General features: G+C 35.5%; 2 protein-coding genes across 2 annotated transcripts in view; one reads left to right on the top strand and one right to left on the bottom strand.

The window, feature by feature from the left end:
• LOC124401970 overlaps positions 1–19,830 on the bottom strand; it is a 29,905-nt gene extending 10,075 nt beyond the window's left edge. Inside the window, exons 1-26 of the mRNA XM_046874525.1 lie at positions 19,771–19,830; positions 18,692–18,793; positions 17,880–18,043; positions 17,075–17,179; positions 16,777–16,939; positions 16,548–16,664; positions 16,334–16,462; positions 16,127–16,243; positions 14,639–14,807; positions 13,535–13,648; positions 12,346–12,527; positions 12,057–12,236; positions 11,708–11,835; positions 11,421–11,620; positions 10,914–10,973; positions 10,460–10,576; positions 9,777–9,860; positions 9,583–9,678; positions 9,115–9,283; positions 8,323–8,471; positions 7,426–7,501; positions 7,197–7,307; positions 4,820–4,928; positions 1,930–2,097; positions 352–515; positions 5–109 (exon numbers count right to left, since the gene is read on the bottom strand). Coding sequence (XP_046730481.1) covers positions 5–109; positions 352–515; positions 1,930–2,097; positions 4,820–4,928; positions 7,197–7,307; positions 7,426–7,501; positions 8,323–8,471; positions 9,115–9,283; positions 9,583–9,678; positions 9,777–9,860; positions 10,460–10,576; positions 10,914–10,973; positions 11,421–11,620; positions 11,708–11,835; positions 12,057–12,236; positions 12,346–12,527; positions 13,535–13,648; positions 14,639–14,807; positions 16,127–16,243; positions 16,334–16,462; positions 16,548–16,664; positions 16,777–16,939; positions 17,075–17,179; positions 17,880–18,043; positions 18,692–18,793; positions 19,771–19,830 — 3,338 coding nt within the window. The remainder of the gene's footprint in view (positions 1–4; positions 110–351; positions 516–1,929; positions 2,098–4,819; positions 4,929–7,196; positions 7,308–7,425; positions 7,502–8,322; positions 8,472–9,114; positions 9,284–9,582; positions 9,679–9,776; positions 9,861–10,459; positions 10,577–10,913; positions 10,974–11,420; positions 11,621–11,707; positions 11,836–12,056; positions 12,237–12,345; positions 12,528–13,534; positions 13,649–14,638; positions 14,808–16,126; positions 16,244–16,333; positions 16,463–16,547; positions 16,665–16,776; positions 16,940–17,074; positions 17,180–17,879; positions 18,044–18,691; positions 18,794–19,770) is intronic.
• ninj1 (ninjurin 1) overlaps positions 1–20,950 on the top strand; it is a 77,106-nt gene that overhangs the window by 16,852 nt on the left and 39,304 nt on the right. The window lies entirely within an intron of this gene.

The raw sequence follows: 20,950 nt of genomic DNA, 5'->3' as shown, positions 1-20,950 counted from the left end.
GTACCTGACAATCCCAGCACTTTCTCCTCGAGATACAGCCTGACTGTACTGTTGCTCTGCTTCTTCTTTCTGTTTCACAATTCCATCATATGTCTTTCCCTCTATCATCCTGTAGAGATGTTATTAAACCTATTTTCATTGACATGATTTGCTATTATAATTAACCCACAATTCAGGATTAACTGCTCTCAATAGATCTGCGGTATATAACTACTGTGTCCTTGTTGCATTATTCTGAGACATGGCCATTGTGTGCTGATTCTACAGTACATCTGTAATAGGTAATAAATAATTCTGAAAAATATTCTGTTTAGATTTATTTGTGTGTAAAAAAAAAATGTTTTGACTTACATCTTGAATTTGCTGATGAAAGCATTTTTTGGTATCTTGACCTCAAAATGAACAACTTTGGACTCATTAAGTCGATTCGCCACACGACTCGTGATGACATTGATGGCATATCGGCTAGTTACTGTAGAGTTGATGTGAAAGCTGTAGATGTCAACATCTCGTTGCTGCATTAAGGAAAAAAAACAGGATTGTGCTCTTTGAAATGTCTGTTTACATGGATAAAAAATGAAACCTTAATTTTTTGTGTGTATGCATAACGACCAGGCGTAACATTGACATTATAACATGATGACGGGTGAAGTGAAGAACACTGATGATCTCTTCATCATGTCACCTGTTAGTGAGTGGATATATTTATTAGGCAGCAAGTGAACAATTGGACCTTGAAGTTCATGTCTTAGAAGCAGGAAAAATGGACAAGTGTAAGGATTTAAGTGAGTTTGACGAGGGCCAAATTGTGACGTCTAGGCGTCTGGGTCAGAGCGTCTCCAAAACTGCAGCTTTTGTGGGATTTTCCTGGTCTGCAGTGGACAGTAGCTATCAAAAGTGCTCCAAGGAAGGAACAGTGGTGAACCGGCAACAGGGTAGTGGGCGGCCGAGGCTCATTGATGCATGTGGGTAGTGAATGCTGGTTCGTGTGGTCCGATCCAACAGACGAGCTCCTGTAGCTCAAACTACTGAAGAAGTTCATGCTGTTGATGCTCGATGGGTCACAACTGTTTTAGCAGCAAAAGGGGACCAACACATTATTAGGCAGGTGGTCATAATGTTATGCTGATCAGTGGTCAAAATGTTATGCCTGATCGGTGTACACACATTCGTATACAAGTGTGTTGATTTTTCCTTTTGGGTACACACTCTGTCAATTCCAGTAACCTTTCCAAAACATTCAGAACAACAAACAGAAATAAAAGTGAACCTTCACCCCAAAGTTGCACAACTACTCACACATGATTTGTTTTTGTAGATTCTCATATTCTCAGATTTGTAATATTACTGAATAAATGCTGTTACACTATAAAATATGTAGTGAGATTATATCAGACTGCAAGTAGCACAGATTTTAATCATATTTGATTAAATGTCATTTTTTAAGAACATTAATTTGATTCTAAAATGAACATAATGGACATAATGACAATAGTTTGTTAGATATTTTCAGTCAAATTAAAAGTTTACATTTACTGTCATTTCAGAGATATTCAAAAGCAACTTGTAAAAAATGTGATTGTTCAATTAAATGAATTTTCTTGAGCTTTGGTATTTAATCACTTGTTAGTTTTACTAACCTCCTTCAAGTTTAACTATTTTGAGAGTTCTATGTGACTAATTTCTGGATGGTTATTTGAGAATTCATTTGCCTGTCAAACTTCTTTCTATGACTTTAATCACAGAAGTAACAATGACCTGTTAATATCTTTTTACATGTATGTTTGACCTGGTTAAATCTAACACTTTACAGCGTAGAATGAAATATTATTTTGTAAATGCTTTGAATGAAAATTGCTTTTTTATTTTGCATCACTAAAGAATGACTGACACACACTGCTACCCAAGTAACTCTGCTTTTCTCCTTACCTTCTTGAATGGTACTGAGGTGACACAAAGAAATAAAGCTCCAAAAACTGTTAGTAGAATTGTGGCATGTGCCATGGTGACCCACACAGCTGTCTGGTCTAACAGATGCACATTCACTTTTAAACAAATCATGTGGAGACTGTTTGCCAAATACTCTGTCCTTTTGACCTTAGGATTGGATTCAAACAACGACATTACTGTTTACTTATCTTTACTTCAGATCTCACAGCTTTCTTATTTGTTTTCAGATGCTTCATTTTAAGGTGAAGTCGTTCTAACTGGCCTCAGAATTATGCTAAAGTTCCTTATTCAAAATTGACACACGTGCATTAGATGTGAATTTAGAGCAGTAATTTTACATGGCAGTTGTAAGATTCAAAAACCATAATTAAAACTCATTTCTCTATCACAGAGAATACATGACTATCACCAACAAAATATATATATATATATATATACAACCAGTATTCCTTTTTTCCTTTTATATTTTCTGTGTTTTAACTATTGTTTAGAAAATAACAGCCACATGTACATATTAAAATGTAACTGTGTGTGTGTACATGCGTGTATACTTATCTTTTTGGAAGTAAATCTAAATATTTTTACTTTATTTATCCGACATCTCTCTGTCTTTTCTCATTAATGCATTCTCAATGCATTTAATTTTTTAACCATTGGAGAAAATTATTTGTTTTATCTGATTGAGCCTCATTCATTTATATTAAAGGCTCTTAAAACAGGAATCTGCTAGATTTTAATATCAAAATCTTAAGATGTGTACAAAATTGTAGCAAATCATTAGTTGCCTTTTTTTTTTGTTTGTTTTTTTTTATGGGTAGGAGAAGTACAAAATGAGAATTTTGAACAGAATTTGATGCATCTGCCTGCATCTTTATTATTTATAGTTTAGTATTATTTTAACTTAAATTGCTTGTTTCTCTGGACTTTGAAACTACTGTTATACTAAATCGATGGAAACTATATGCAAATTGTTACATTAGTAGGTCACCTAAGTTTTACAAATTTTGCAAACTACAGCTCCAAGCATTGTTTAACAGTGTGGCATAGTGTAGTGACAATTCAGCTGATATTATAAATAAATAAATATTTTTTACAACTTGGGAGGTGGCAAAGAAAAGTCAAAATATTTTGTGTTTTTATGCTAATCATGTTTGGCTTTAGCGTGCTCCTTTGTTAACGATTACAATCATTATTGTTAACAGTACTTTGACTACTTCCATGTTCCTCATAACAAAGTGAAATGAATAATTACATTTTTCACATTCACCAAGTGTAAACATTTCTTAGAGTATATATAAACAAAGTGTTATGCAAAGTATAACACCTACTTTTTTTTCTTGATTGCACCTGCCCTCTGTGTTGTTGTTGTATGCAGTGTAGTGAAGAACCCAGTGGAGGTTTTTTCTAGGTTATTTTTCAGTCTTTGTTAAACAGAGGCCAAGCAGCTACAGTTGGCTTTTGGTAAAAAGATATCAAGGATGTGGTCTGGCTGCTGGCCACTGTTTCAGAAACAGGATGTAGACAGTGTGATAGGAAAACAATACTGAGGACAGATTACTTCAACAGATAACGAAAGCTCGGCTCCAATCATATTTTTAAATTTGATGAGAGAAGAAACATCTCGCTTTTGAACTTTTATACTTAGTGTCCAACACTGCCAAGCACTTTGTAAGTTGCTTTGGATAAGTGGACATCTGCTAAATGCCATCAATGTAACACCAGCACAGATCACACTGAAATGTTAGGCATGTTTTCCAGCCTTTTGAATTTGTTTTTGAAGAAGTCTCTGTTTTATACTTCTGTGTATTGTGCTGCACCGGTGGGCATGGGCCAGTCAAAAATGTAGTCGCTTAAAAATATACAGATAAACAAACAATATAAAGTTCCCTGAATAATTCACTTCTGCATTTGTGCACACTGATCACTGTAACAGGCTGAAAGAGCCAAAGAAATATGTTTGGGTGTGATGTTGAATGTTTTGGAATCAAGATTTCTCTACAGTCAGAATATTTAAAGCCTATCCTGGTTGCCACATTTAACATTGTTTAGGCACGGATTAGGAGGAGGACATTACGACACCTTTTTTTTTTTACATTCCAGTCTTCTGTCCACATGGGGACGTTTTGTCCAGTGAAAAGTAAGCTGCTTGGGGTGAAAAAACACAAGTAAATTTGCCTTTAAAAGGTCTTTTCATGTGTTGTAGTGCGAACTGAGGAAACAGATATAAAAAAAAACATATTTTCCTCTGTACTTTTGTTTTTGCTTGCAGAATATTGAGGTCATGTCATCTAAAGCCATAGCTCATTGTCTGATGAGAAGCTGCATGCTGAATGAAGATGCTCATGAGCTGTATTTTTCTACTTTAAACTAAAGTATTGTAATGCTACTAAATACCCTTCTGCATTCAGACACACTGAAGTGCACAAGTCCTGTGGTGTTGTTGAGTGATGTCATGCAACACAAATGGGAGAATGCAAATAAAGTTTATTTACATAAAAGCAAACAAGTACACATTAAAATCTAAATTAAAAAACCTAATACACTTGTGGGCTCGGTGATCAAGAGACAACATAAACAAGGCAAACGCAAACATGAAAAACCAAGATGAGATCAAAAACCAGACTATAGTAATACAGGACAGATGGTTTAGTGAAAGCAGATGCAAAATGATGAAATTTGCGTTAATAAAAGAGGAAATTTTCTGCTAGTAAATTTTTGTGAGAAGGGTTTTGATGTTCGGAATTAATGTGAGAAAGTGGCAGAAATATCAGAGCTTTCATTATTTGATGAATGATGTCTCATCTTTGTCTCATAATTCTTAGACAATTTATCCATCTTGGGAATTGTGGTTGTTTAGCAAAGATCCAACACCTGACTGAGAATAAGCATGGATCTTCATAATGATGGCAGAAAGTGCTTTCTGCAGGACAGGGTAGATGGTAAAGCCAAGATTAAGTCTGCAGTCAATGGCAGAGCTCCTGTCAGGATACACAAGCACATCATTTTAAGATTATCCTAAATGTGTTCCTAAATGAATGTTGAATGAAGGTTTCCATTTTTAATACTAAAGGATAGTTCAGATCTGGCTGCATCATATGACGGCCTCATTCCGTTTTCAGAACATTGAATATATAGTTTTCTTCCCTCACACTGTTTTATAGAAATTTTCAAAGAAATCTTTTAAGTACACATTCTGTGCATGCTAATTACTGTAATTATAAACCTTTTCATATTTATTGTTGCCAAATTGCTTCATAACTGTTAGTGTGTGTGTGTGTGTGTGTGTGTGTGTGTGTGTGTGACTACTATTTATTTACATATTGAATTTGCTGATAAGCATTTATTAGTCCCTTGGTCTTGATCACGTTTCCCCCCCAACATCTCATCTTTTACATATTTTTCAGTCACCTCAGTATGTACCTTATAGTTATTAGAACATTGTTTTTATTAGGCTTTTTTGAGATCAACACTGTCCATTTCAGTTCTGTTCAAAACAACACAAACAACAGGAGAGCTCAAACAAACCTTTCAGTGGACCTTCACCCCAAAGTTATTCAGCTAGTTGTACATTGATATTAGGAAAATTTACAAGCTTATACATAAAAGCTTCTGTCACGAGAAAAAAAAAATTATAATAATGATTGCCTGTTTCCGTCCACATTTGGCAATAAAAACCCTTTCTGAGTATGATTCTGAAAACAACACAACATGGTTTACATGCATTTTTAAAGGTCTTTAACCTTTTGCAAGTAATTTGTATTTATAGCCATCTGTGATCTGATTCTAAATCATGTAAATATAAAAACAAAAAAGGCTTAAGAAGAATAAAACATAATCGCTAATTAAGCTATTAAATAATAACTAAAGCTTCACTAAAGCCACAACAAGCCACTGAAATCCACACATTTGAGCTTCTGGTGATGTAGTGAAATGCTCCTGGTGAAATGATTTATTGGAGCACCATTGGAGAGCTTTGAAAAACAAGCTATTTAAAAATACCCTTTTGTCCTTGTCACATTTCTGGCATATTCTTGCACATATAATCTCTCTCCTCACCTTCTTGACCTTTTGTTGTGTTTATGATTTTACTCAATTATTTTGGGGCTTTTGACAGATGCTTGTTTTATGACTAAGTCCTTTGTGCTGAGTTTTGGCACAGTCATATAAAGGTCCTTGTTTTGAGAAGTTAAGATTCCAATGAATTATTGCTGATTTGTTTGTCACTGTGACCGGCATGCTCCCAGGCATGGACATACACTCGCGTCATTTTGAAATATTCAACACAGCACTTCCCATTATAAATCTTATAGGGCCTATGGCCTCATTTGGGTATTTCTTCTTTCCATCAATGAACTTTATTAAAAAAGTTCCATCTGCAAAGTCACAGGTTGACCTCTTATTGACATTCGATTTCCTTTATTGCTCTAAAAACAGACGTTCTCTTATATTTAATGCATCCTGGACAGTAGTGCTGTACTTTTTTATCACCCAATGAATTCAAATGCTTTTCCCATCTGCACTTATCTGGAGATTATTTCTTTATGCATACATTTCATCATATGCTGCTGTTTCTATTTTTTTCATTTGACTGACATTGAAAGGTTTTACACTGTATGATGTTCTTGTCATGTAGCTGTTACGTTTTTAACTATGGGCATGGATATAAAACATTTTATGGTACTTAAATATACATAAATAATGTAATCATGTTTGCAAAGTTCATGTAAACATATGGGACTTTGCAGTGTTCTATATAATTGTATTGCATTTGGACTGGGTGGAGATTTATCAGTGAGCCATCTTTTATCTAAAAAATGCGATTCAGAACGGAACTCTACATCTGTGAGACTGTGGAGTCAGACAGCTCCCCCTGCAGGGCATACTCAAATGGTACAAGCCTATATTCCATAGTAGGAGCTGCAGAAATTCTGTAGGCAATGGCAGAGCTAATATAATGAATCAGAAACATGTCTGTTTAAGAGCATTAAAAGGTGTAACAAATGATATATGATGCATAACAATTGTGCTGTTTATTAACCAGGATGCTTCAATCTTCTTGATTTTGAGATTCTGAGATTCTATGTTTGTGTTAATACATGGCCTGCCACTAATATAAATCTTTCTTTCAGCATGACTTAGCACTCACTAAGCTCTGGAATCATTATTCATTGTCCCAACAATAAAAAAAAGCAATAAGTCAGTGTTTAGGGGGAAAAGTAGGTTTATATAGTTTTCCACAATTCTACAGTTTTGAGACAGTGAAGTCGGCCAGCTCCCCCTGCAGGGCAGACTGTAATGGTACAAGCCAACAATCCACACTAGGTGCTGCAGGAAATCTGTAGTCAATGGCAGAGCTCCTATAAAGAATGATGAAAAGAGAGCATGGCATATAATAAATGAAATTATATCACATTAAGAGCATTCATAAAGGTTACAAATAATACATGATTGATAAAATTAGTTTGGTTTCCTTACTGGGATGCCTCAACTTCCAGATCCTTTATTTTGATCTTTGAGCCTGGCAACTCTTCATACTCAAGATCAGCTTTTCCTGAATGATCAAATATAAAATCTTAAGTAATTTATAGCTTCTACTTGACAAGTAGTTTTTGAAAGTACAAGGTGGTAGCAAACAGTATTGAGACCAGTTTTGTAGCTAATGGCAGTACCGGACCTTCATGAGTCAGTGTGCCAAAAAACATTGTCCTGTGTACATCAGGAGCTGTGCAACTGGTGCTATTCTGACCACATGCTCACAATGCTGCCAAGCTCTCCTCACACGTGGGTTTCTTGCCAGAAACACACAATCTCACTTCCCCACAAACCCTCTTCTCCCAGATTTCTTTGTCCTTTTCGTGAAGATGAAGATCCAGTCCAAAGGTTGTCATTTTGACACTGTTGTGGAGATCCAGCGAATCGCAGAAGGTGCTCACACACGTTTCGAAGAGAAGACTTCCAGGATGCATTCCAGAAGTGGCAGGAACGCTGGGGGCGCTGTATTGGTGCGCATGGGGACTATTTTGAAGGTGATAGTGTGTAGACGTAGATAAATAAAGTACTTTCTTTTAACCTGAGCCATTCTCTAAACTTTTTAATACCACCTTGTAAACCATCATTAGAAATACAACTTCAAACGCCTTGCTTTAAGGTTGACCAAACTAATATCAATTCCACATCCTAATCATTTAATTTCCTATTACAATGATCATTTTATATAGATACTACAAACATTTAACTGCTATAGTCTGACATTTTGCACTTACAAGAACTTAGACTGACAACCCAAAAGTATTTTTCCCAACATGAATCTCTATACCTCAAATCAGAATCTTTGCACAGTGAAGTTTAAGTATGACATTTTTTGTCTCTTACCCAGAATGCCTTGAATGTTAGCACTTTTTGGTAACTGATGAACAACAGGCCAAAGAAAAAAATCCCCATCTTTCTTATGAAGGTGGAGAACAACACGAACATCTCCCACAGTGACGTCTAACTCGTTGCTCCTTTTAAATATCGATATGCTGTGGATAAAATGATCTTGTTAAGTTTTCCATCTTTGGCACTCAGATAAGTTTTGATGATGATTTATATGGATATAAAAGGTAGCAGGTTGAAAGTGTCCTATACCTGCTGTAATCCATGCCTGTTATACAGCTGTATTTACAGCAACACTGCACTTTCTCTGTTCCAATTTTTCAACCATTGAAAACCTGATTTATGAAAACTGTTTTAAAATCGTTTTTATTTCCCCAAGACCACATCCTGTTTCATCCTTATTTTCCCCTTAAAGTAAGAAGAGGAACTTTACACTGTTTACAGCTTGATTTGCCATGTATATTTGACATCACTCCATCAATGGGGAATGTACTTGTAGTTGAAAAGACTTTCCCAAGGCAACAGATTGAAATGTAAATCTAAGGGGTCTTTTTCTCCCCTGATGGTAGGAGGTAAATTATGAATTGCAACTTGGTCTCAGGAAATATCTCTGCAGACTTAGGGCATCTGGTGATTAGTATGCATAAGGTTTAGCTTATTCCGAGTGACCTTTTAACAATCTGATTTAGTAACTACTCAATGTAAATATTTCATTGCTTGTGTGTGTTTTGTGTTGTTTTATGCTGGTTTGTAGCTTATTTCACCAGGGCCAGGACGTTTAGTTCTTACCTGTCTGACTGGTGGCTGCTGGGCTCTGACTGCCCCCATACAAATCTCACACTGTTCCCTCCATCAGAGTAGACACTTTCCTTATGATTCACGAGAAGCTTTGCCGTTTTATAATGAAGAACAATATGCTGGAAGCCATTTCTGGAGAGCTGGCCATTCATAGAGAATTCTTTCGAAGGAAAGAGACCAGAGGAAACGTTAGTGCTTTTGTTCCTGGACACCAATACAACCTTTTACATGATTATAAAATGTTTTGTGATGTCTGAATTAAGTGTGTTTCTCAAACACAGCTAGCAGCTCTTTCATGAAGGTGTGATATTTCATGACAACCGGTTTAATAATAATAAAGCATTGCTAATACAGTTAAAGCAATGGGACGTGACCTGGTTCCTTGTTATGTATTGTATGTAAAATTAAAATGTAATTTTTTATTTAAGCTGAGAAAGAAATAATGAATATATCTCGTACCTGATGAGGGGCTTAAAAGAAGAAGTTTGTGGCCTTCAGGTGCATCATAACAAATCGGTTTTGGCTTTGCAGAGATTAAGAACCTCACATTATTCACTGTGAGGGTGAGAATAAGCAAAGAATAATTTCATCCTGCACTCTGAAAAACTTAGTACAATGTAATAAGTGCACATTTTCTGAAAGCTTTAATATACCTGTTGGTGCAGAGGCAGTGACTGGCCATGACTGATGTATGTGTACGAACGTTGGCAAGGGTTGTGGTGCTAATGGTAGTGGATCTGTTGCACAAGTAAAAATGAAAAAGCTTTATTGTATGTGAGATATACACACACACAAAAATAAAAGTTAGAATTCATTCTCAAATGGAAGAAGTGTGGCACAACCAGGACTCCGCAACCTCTGCCTCAACATCGGCAAAACCAAAGAAATGAGAAAGGCTCAAAAAATCACAGCTGATCCTCTTCACCCAGCACACAGCCTGTTTAACAAACTACCATCAGGCAGGTGCTACTGGAGTTTTCATTCCAGGATCAACAGGCTGAAGAATAGAGTTTACTTTCAGACTATCAAAATCATCAATGAACAGTCTCAACACAGACCACAACTGCCAACTGACTCTGTTACATTTCATACATATGTGCACTGTTTAACACACTGGGGCTGCACAATTCTCAGTTCTGAGAACTCCTAATAGCACTGCACTCAGTAATATTGCACCTCAATTGCACTATGTATCTTTTGCCTCATTATTACTTGTCTCTCTTTTCTTACTTTGTCTCGTCTTCTGTTTTTCTTTTATTTTTATTCTATTTAATGTTTAATATGTAATGTTGTAGTGATCTTTTCCAATAAGGTCAAGTGAAATGTTCACACTTACCATAATATTCGAATGACAAATCACGTCCTGGTAAACCTGGTGGACCTATTAGACCTGGTTGTCCTGGTTGTCCTGAAGCACCCCATCCCGTGGATGAATGATAAATAAAGGATTGTCCTAAAAAAGCCCCAGGTCAAATCAAGATAGAAAAAAACAAAGGCGGCATAGAAACGTCAAACAGACCTTTCCTTATATAACCACATTTTGAAACGCAGGGTGCAAAGGTTAGTTTTGTAAAACATTAAATAAAGATAGATTAAAGGGGTTGTTGCTATTGTTAGCATCACTACTTTATTATGTTAAACATAATGTTTGCACTAAGATTAGCAGTGCCTTAAGTGCAGCACCATAAATGAAAACAAAATATAAAAAAAACAAGTCAGTACACATTTCCAAATCGAATTTTAAATGAATAAAATGATCCAATAAGATTAAGTAAAATGTTTACACGTACCATAGCCAAATCGTGAACTGTGTATTGGGGGGCCTGGTAAACCTCTTTGACCTTTTTGTCCTAAATGATCCATTTATAAATCAGGAAAAAAATAAATTGCTAAAAGGCTTAATAAGCAAGCACAATGTCTTTTCTTTTTGTTTCATTTCTCATTGTTCCAGGAACTGTAAAAAATCTCAAATGTAAAATCTGCTTTAGGTGATGGATAGTCAGGTGATGACAATGTGTGCATCTGAACAATATATAAAGCAATATGTTAATAAATGTTTTGTTTTGATAAAGGTGCAAAACATGACTACATTTGTGTTGGGTGAATCACTAGGACAGTCAGAGATTCAGATTTGGAGCTTCAAATATGGAATTTGAAAAGAAATGTACAATTGTCATTAGTCCATGTACATTTTTCAATTACTCTATTCTGGTTAATAAATTGCAGCTATCTACAATATTATATATTATCACATGCTAACATATGGTTTCCTTGTATACCATTACTGATTTACTTACCCAAGTCAGGCATTAGGGCTCCCACACTATAATCTGTGTATAGCTTTTCCCCTTCTTTGGGTTTGTGGGCGACATGTATCTCCTCTTCCTGTGGCTTAGTGACCACCATGGATGTGAGTGGAGTCACAAATTCATATTTCAGAGAGAGATCCAGAGCGTTTTTCTTAGCTGCTTCTTTCTCATCTCCTTTAAGTGTCATTCTAATACAAATATAAATGTGAACATCACAACATGCTGTAAAGTCTGAATGTTATTTACATAAAGCATTAAACAGGAGAAACACTCACTCTTTCTCCAGGAGCTGTTTCACTGTAAGATAAGCCCACAGTCTCTGGATGAAGTTTTCATGTTGCGGTAAAACATCAATGACATCTTTTATTGAAACGGAGTCCTGATATGTTACGTTCGTATCTTTCTGCAAATAATAATACAAGTGAAAGGTACAGAAGTGTGGCAGTACAAACCCCTATAGATTTCCTTCTTTGTTTAGGCTGCTGATCTTTTTATACAGGTAATGCTTTAGTTTAACTTCTGTACACAACGAAGCCTAGCTTTTCTTTCACTTGAAGTAAATTTGACAAGCAGCTAAAGAACTGGACATGAAGAACAGAACTGTAAGAGCAGTGATGATCTTACTGAGATTGCGATGACCTCTGTTTGTAAAGTCTCCAGGTTGTTGTCTGTGATTTGTCCAGCTACCACAATCTCTGAGCCATTATAAAACTGCTTGAAAGTGGTCTGGGTGAGATTTGCTGCTCCGATGTAGTTCAGTTGGACATTGGATAAGAGTGGAGTGGCCACTTCCTCATAGAAACCCTAAGCATTGATAGTGAAATTTTGTTGATACTTTGCCAAACAGTCCATACAAAATGTTATACAAATTGAAAATTGTTATACTGAAATTGACTAGCAGATTGTATCCCACCTGCAGCTGGAGGTCAGCATCCGAGTCCTCATAGATCCTGCGAGCAACTCCATCATTCTCCAGAGCCATTTTCTCCAAAAAATCAAAGTTTACATCAAATCCAAACCCCAGGCAGTAAAGTGGAAATTTGCCTCCAATGGCCTCTTTGACATTGTTCTGAATTCTCCCTGTGTTTGTTTCACCTGTAGGAAGTATTGAATTAGTAATTAAGTTACTTATGGTATAATTAGACATCGGAAGGCTAAAGTGGAAGGTTCGAACAGCTGAAAGGATTATTGGTGCTCCCCTGCCCACTCTACAGAAACTGTACACATTCAGAGTGAGAAAAGGGTTCAGAAAATCACCCTGGATCCCTCACATCCCAGCCATATGTTTTTCTTTTACATACATCTGGCTGACGCTACAGAGAACCAAGTACAGGGACAGCAGGCCCAAGAAAAGTTTCTACAACGAAATCTTTACTTTCTTTGCAATAATCCTCTTTGCGGTTCGGAACTCCGGCTCTGAAAATTTGTGGGTTCTCATTTGGAACCTAACTAACAGCAAGTTGCGGATTATCTTAAAATTCGCAGGAATCCGCAGCAGGACCAAATGTTCAGGAATTTTAGGAATAACATTTGAAACTGTTTTCACTAACAAATGTTATACAAATTTGAAAACACATTATTGTATGTGTCATGATAAGTGACATAATGTCTAGATCAGTGCTGCCCAATACGTCGATCTGCCCAATGCATCAATCTACAGGTCAAACGGAAAGGTAGTGTGGGTAGATCGCATAACATTAAAAAACATTTATTTATGCATTTTTATAGCAGGTAGATCTTTTGACATGGTCATTTTATAAGTAGCTTGCATGCTAAAAAGTATCTTCAACCCTGGTCTAGATGAATTTACTAAGGTACCATAGGGGCTGCTTAGAAGGTAACCCTGTGAGCTTCGGGGGACCACTTTATTTTCTTTTCTTCTTAAAAAAATGTGCAATAACTTTTATTCTTTTTATTTATTTTGGTCTTTTATTTCCATTAATAAATAATGGGCAACTGGAAGCTTCTGTCACCCAAACAAATTCCTTGTAAATGCAAACATACTTGGTAATAAAGCTCTTTCGGATTCTGATTAAATGCAGTTATACGTGTCGAAATGTATAAAGCATAAAGTGTATCTTCAAATAACTTGATATTAATACCTGAAGTGGGATCTCCATCAGTGAGCAGGATGAGGAGGGAGGCTGAAGTCTCTGAAGTGCGGTGCTTCTTGATCATGTCCACCGCCTTTAGCACTGCAGCATTGATGTCTGTAGCTGAGAGTGAGTTTGAGATGGACCATTTATATGTAAAATACAGTACATTTTAAATATTTAATATTCTGCAGTTTTGTCTCTGCAGAACTAAATAGAATTTATGTAAATATCATGATTTACATGGGTTATATAATTCTTCTTTATAAATAATAAGTACTGTCAGGTCACTGCTAAAGTCAAACTCAATTTCCCATCAGACATTGCAGCCTACAAACATGGCTGGCCTGGTCTCCATCTCTCAACATATACTTGCACCACCACATTCACAATTACCCTCATACCAATTAGTCACATCTAATTTGATTCTTTCAGCTCACTGCACTAATAAGCTCAATTTCTGTAATACTTAAACTGTAGGTTACCAAGATAGCATCGTGTTTGCCACCTGTTTTTCTCTCCCTGTTTATTGCCATGTTTGGCCTGTTTAATGACTCTGGTCCTGCACACCATTTATTTGCTTTTGTGTTCATAAATCATTAAATGACACCAGTTTTTCCAGTCAGTGAAAATTCTAGCTGTAACAAAATAAAATAATAAAAGTAAATGGTCATCAACAGTATGAACTATTTATTGAACACTGTATTGAAAATCTTTGTATTATCTACTTGCAACCCTCTGCTTGTAGAACTAAAGAAGTGACCTGTAAAAGCTTAATAATAAAAAAAGCACTGATCCGGATTACACGTGATTCCACCTCTGCTATTGCTATGCTTTCCATCTTCAACTCTGATTACCACCAAATGATATAAAATGAAAATATAAGCTGTAATTATTTGCAGTGAATTTAATTCAAACGCTACAATGCAAACTCAGAAAACCTTAAAGCTACTGAAGTAGAAAAAGCTGAACCTGCATAAACTTTCACTTTTATATATTATATTATTTTTTCAGTTTTTAAAAGACACTTTACTTTCAGAAACAGCTACACTGCCACCTGTTTTGTTACTAATACTTAGACCAAATGTTGCTAAGTACTGAAAATATCTTTACCTCCTCGATCATTAATCGTCTTCACATAGTCTTTTGCCTGCTTTATATTACTCTCTGTAGCTTGGAGGAGTTCTTTTTTCCAGACATTTACTTCAGAGTCAAAAATGATCAGGCCGAAGTAGTCATCCGGAGCAAGATCTCCCAAAATCTTCAACATAGCCGTACGAGTCTAAAATGGCAAACATCACCAGTAAATGCAGCTTTACAGTATTTGTGTGTGTGTGTGGGTGTGGGTGTGTGTATACAGAACCAATCAAATGTATAGACATACTTTCTTCAGTGTTTTTTTACTATGAAAGAATGTGTATGGATTTAAGTAGAAAACGAAATCATGTTGAATAGCCCATTTTTTTATTTACAATTTTTTGAAGTAGCCACATTTTGCTTTGAAAACAGCTTTGCACACTCTTAGCATTCTCTCAGTCAACCTCATGAGGTAGTCAGCTGGAATGGTTTTCCAGATTTAGATCGGATGATTGTGGAGGTAAGGTAATTTGATGAAGCACGTCATCACTCTCCTTCTTCAACAAATAGCTCTTTAATAAGCTAAAGGTGTGTTTGGGGTCACTGTCCTGTTGGAAAAAAAACTATGGCACCACTAAATCTAAACCAGATGGAATGGATTGATGGTGTGGTAGCTGTTTTGACTTAATCACCAACAGTGTCACCAGCAAAGCACCTTCACATCACTACACTTTCTCCTAGATGCTTCACAGTGGAAACCATACAGTTAATGTTAAAGATGTCCTCCACTTAAACTCCGAGAAGCATTAATATATATTGGTGGTTTCTGAGACTGGTAATTCTAACAAATATATCCTCTGCAGCAGAGCTACAGTAGCTCTTAGTCTTCTTTTTCTGGTATGGTCATCATGAGTGCCTCCTTCATCATAGCATTTAATGGTTTTACTTTCTGCACTTAGATTTTTTTTTAATGACTAACCTTGATTTCTTAAAGTAATAATTGGTCTTTTCTCTTTACTATAAATGGATTTGTATAGTAGATATAGTAGCATTAATAGACATTTTGTACTCACCCCTTTCTATGCACAAGACAAGTGATGCTCTAAAGCACATTAAGAATGTCACAAATTAACTCTTAACATCATTGAATTAAAAAAAACATTCCAGGTGACTACCTCGTGAATCAGATGAGAGAATGCCATATGTTTGCCAAGCTGTTATTCAAGCTAAATGGAGCTATTTTGGACATTCTAAAATATTAAACTTGTTCTGGGAAATTTAGTTTTTATTAAGTAAATAATCCCTTAGTTTGGATAAGCAGTGTTAATGTACAATGTTAAAAATAATAAAAATTAAGAAAAAAAAACTGAAAGAAATGGTAAGTCCAAACTTTTAAAATGTAACTGTACTGTATTAATCTAAATAATTTATTTATACTGCAGACTACTGATATACTGTAGTATGTAAAAGTTCACACTCTAAATATATTTTAGATAATATTTTATAATATATTTTTATGTTTACCTGATCCATTTTCCTGCCATGCATAGAGCCGCTTCGGTCGATGATAAAAACCACATTTTTGGGGATTTGCTGAATATCTGTGGGTGCGAAGTAGTGGACGAAATAACCGTTTGATGCCTGAAAATGACAACGAGGATTTGATTAGAGTTTGAAAAGTAACTAACACTTCAGACATTTTACTCTTAAAATCATGTTTCAATAAATGACCTGCAATTCTCCATTTTGATTTTGTCTCTTCACATCGTACTCTATGAGCAGGTCTCCATTCAGTCCATTATCTCCACAACTTTCACATTTGGTTTGCTGCTCACGAGTGGGGTAAAATTTTACCCATGCCTGCACAGAATAATGTTAATTAGCTGTATTACCATCATAATTCAGTATGTAACATTATATAATTCCCCTAAGGTTTTATTCTCACCTCTTTTGTAGACTCTGCCAGAGTACTGATTACAGCACTGGACAGCTCCTGACTTTTTAGTCCTCCTTTTATCTCCAAGAAGGAAATACCTGAAGGCTCATTCATATAGACATCAATCTAGTGGAGACACAACCTGAATATGAAAATCTTAAAAAGACACACAAAAGAGAAAATCTGTGTGCTTAAGTTAACAATATGATAGAAAATGTTCTTCCATGTACAGTATCACCTTGAAATCTGCCACAGGCTGCATCGGTTGAGCGTGGATTCGTAACTCGTATTTACCAAGCCGTCGCTTTAGCAGCTCTTCATATGTGAGTTCAAAGGTCACTTTACTGAAAGCTGCTACTGTCACTGAGGTTTTAAACTCCTCCAGGGTTCTTCCTACTGAGCTGAAACCCATAACCAGCATCATCACTGTTTATACTAGTTGTACAGTCATTAGAAATAAGATGAAAATATAAATATGATTATCTCAACTGACTAAAATTATACAGCTGTGTGGTTTAATGTTATGTCTGTGGTACCTGACAATCCCGGCACTTTCTCCTCGAGATACAGCCTGGCTGTACTGTTTCTCTGCTTCTTCTTTTTTCTTCACAATTCCATCATATGTTTTTCCTTCTATTACCCTGATATGTTTAAAAACATGTGTTCAGTGCAAATTCAAAGTTAAAACCACAATTTAGTATACTTGCACTTTGACCTAAAGTTATGCTTAAATGAAACATTATATCGTACTGTGAATTTAATGGAAACAAAATGAGCGTCACAGCAACTGCTTGCAGTTCTCCATATGACCACTATTTGTCTACATTTTTATTTTAGTTAATATGAGATCAGTATACACTTGTATTTGCCTCAGGATTTTCCTTTATTATTCAGCAAACCCTTTCCAAAACACTCTCTCCAAACATCTCTTTAGTTAGGTGTATAGCACTTTGTTTTTTGTTTGCAAAGTTGCAATGAATGAGAATTTCTTACAAGCTTGCTCCAGGTTCATGGCTGTTATTACTGTTTCTTTTCTCAAAATGACCCACAGCTTTTACAATGCATGGTTTTGTGGCCTTTAAGTATTTGATTTGTTGTTCGAATATTTTTCCAAAGTAAATATGCTGTTTAAACATGAACTTTGGATTTATCTTATGGACTTTATACGATAAAGGATTAATATTTGCTAATCTTTTTAATGCACATGGATCCAAAACACTTTCACCTTTGGTAGATTCCTGAAGCATAACTGGTTTGATTTTAATGAAATGTATTTTATTTAGAAAATGTATTCTGCAAGACTTTGCAAGTGTTGAAATTACATCCACGTCTTTGACTTACATTTTGAATTTGCTGATGAAAGCATTTTTTGGTATCTTCACCTCAAAATGAACCTCTTTGGACTCATTGAGTCGGTTTGCCACACGGCTTGTGATGACATTGATGGCGTAGCGACTGTTTACTATAGAGTTAATGTGGAAGCTGTAGATGTCAACATCTCTTTGCTGAAAAAACAACACGAAGGTTTATTTTACTTCATATAACACATCACATATGGACAAAAACAAACAAAAAAACCCAAATATTTATATGTGATTAAACAGATTATCTTTCCCCATATCTAATTATGGTCACAAGTGTATACTTTGTTGTTTATTTAAGGTAAACCCAGTGTTCTTTCTGATAGCTATTTCACAACACAGAACAATTCAAACAAAGTTAAGCTAAGTGGACCTTCACCCCAAAGTTTCTCAACCAGTTTTTTTCTTTTCACATATTAAAAATGAAGTACAGTTTCTATTAATTGCATTGTTACAAAGATTTTCTATTATTTAGATTTGTTTATTAATTAATTTCTGAGATTTATAAAACAATATTAAAAGTAGGTACATTTGCATTTATGGTCCAAGAATCCCAAACAATTTCAGTTCTTTAACGGAAAATATAAGAATACAATTTTTGAATTGTAAAACTGGAGACGTCTGCAAAATCATACTAAATCACTAAATCTTCTTGTCATCTTCATCAAGTTTGTTTTGCTGTCACAGCAAATTTCTATTTTAATCAATTAACTTCTTATATATTTATACTTTTATAACTTCCACTGTAAATACAGTTGAATAAAAATCAAATGGAGAAAACTTTGTCTTTACCTGCTTGATCGGGGCCGAAGTGACGCAGACAAATGAAAATCCAAATACAGTTAGTATAATGAGAGTTTTCTCCATGGTGTCCCACACAGCACTCGGGTCTTTCTAAAAGAACATTAGCTTTTTAACAAACCATTCAGATTCTTCACTCACTGCCATTGGTTACTGCAATGCTGGCTCCACCTACTCTGTTCTTTTCAACTTACTCCTAAATTGTTTTTGTTTAGAAACCTGAATGGACCCTCAACATTTTGGTGTTTAATATCTTATAGGTGAGGTGGTAAAGCCAAATGTTTGTAATTGTGGAATCTTGACTGTATGCTAATAGAATTGTAAGTCAGAAAGTTCCCCCTTTCTTAGGGGCTGCAGGAAATAATATATATCATCATATAATGAATGATGAATAGAGAGCATGTCAAATAATGATTAAAAGGATGCTACATTAAGAGCATTAATTAAAATAAATCGAATTACACATGATTGATTCAAATTGTTCTGTTTCCATACCAGGATGCCTGAACTTCCAGATCCTTTATTTTGACCTTTGAGCATGTTAACTCTTCGCACTGAAGATCGTTTTTTCCTTAAATAACAAATATAAAACCGAGTCAGGGGCAGCATTGGCAGTGGTGCTTGTTTTGCTTTTACTTGACTACTTAATAATCTTAAATGTACAATGTAAAGTATTTGAGACAAGTAGTACGGAGATGCCTCTGCCACCAAGTCTGTTTCGTTGTTACTCATTTGTATGCCAGACATACCCATGAAAATATCCTACAAATGATTTAATACATACAGGTGCAGTCATTTGACCTGGCTGTGGCGTGTAATCACTTTATTTTTTGAGTACAGAACAATGAAACATAAATACCGCATTCACTCTACTAAATACAATGAAAACCTAAAAACTCATAATCAAAATTACTCTCTGAGATGAAGGGATGCTGAAAAACGAAAGAACCAGATCGTTATTTTTCTAACGATGACAAAAAAGATTTCAATAAAAATGTGAACAACCAGTATATCAGAATCAGAATAATCTGAAACTCAGTATATTTTTGTATTTGATTTTTGTCTCTTACCCAGAATGCCTGTAATGTTAGCACTTGGTTGTTGATGAACAACATGCCAGAGAAAAACATTTCCAGCTTTCTAATGGAGCAGGAGAACGAGTAAGAGTAAGAAAGAGTAGTCACATCTGACTGTGGTACACACACACACACACACACACACACACACACACACACACACACAACCTTGTAACAAAACCCCATCTAATCTGCTATTGGTCAGTGTGCTTACCAAAAGTAACACCCACAGTGTCAGTGACCTGTTACGGTTAGACAGTGGAATGTAAAATAAAATAAATACTGAAAGTGATCAACATGTTGATGGTTGTTGTTGGAATCAGAATCATGCTGAATCAAATGAGGACATGAAGTTCACAGCATTTGGATTTAATGGTGGTCCTGGTGATTTCTTGGTTTCTTGGTCGGCTACTGTTTAGATACAAGCCGTTGTAACGCGTTGAGTCTGGGTGAAGGGAGAGCTCACTACCTCCAGTTACAACAGAAATCATATAAGCAACAGTGTTACGGGTTAGTCAGAGAAACTTAGAAATGAGCATCAGAAAATAATGCAGTAATAGCGGAAAAATGCGTTGGCAGGCTTTTCCCAAAATACCGCTATGCTCCTAAAGGAAGCGCAACATATTTCATACGTTACACCGTGTAACAGACACTGTCTTTCATTAAAGCCTGTGTAAAGTTCATTAGTTTCAGTGTAGACAGGCTTATAGACAGGTGCGGCTTATTTATGTTTAAAATAAAAATCTTTGTCAAATTCAGTGGGTGCGGCTTATATATGGGTGCGTTTAATAGTCCGGAAATTATGGTAGTTTTCAATTCTGTGTTTTGCCATTACACAAAAGTAAAGAGGGCTTTGAACTCTTTTAAAGTTTGTACAAAGTAAATACGTATATAATAAGTAAACGTCCTAATAAAAAAACATCAACCAAAAAAAAAAAGTCTTTGGAAGATCTTTATCATAGTCTGATGGGCCTTTGATGAAACACATGCTATGGGAAGAAGTTTGAAGCAAATCAAAACAACCAAAGTAATTATGGTCAGATCAAATCGGAAGAAATGTAATATATGAATAGCGTCGGAGATAAAGTTGTTTACATCCTATTTTGTTTATTGCATCAAAACCCTTTTGTTAACGATGAAGACAAGTTTTTTCTTATTGAATGAAAGAAATAAA

The sequence above is a fragment of the Silurus meridionalis genome, chromosome 19 (genome assembly GCF_014805685.1).
Source record: "Silurus meridionalis isolate SWU-2019-XX chromosome 19, ASM1480568v1, whole genome shotgun sequence".
In the NCBI taxonomy this organism is placed as follows: Eukaryota; Metazoa; Chordata; class Actinopteri; order Siluriformes; family Siluridae; genus Silurus; species Silurus meridionalis.
Note: the sequence above shows the minus strand (reverse complement) of the source record. Positions and strands in the feature narration are given on the sequence as shown.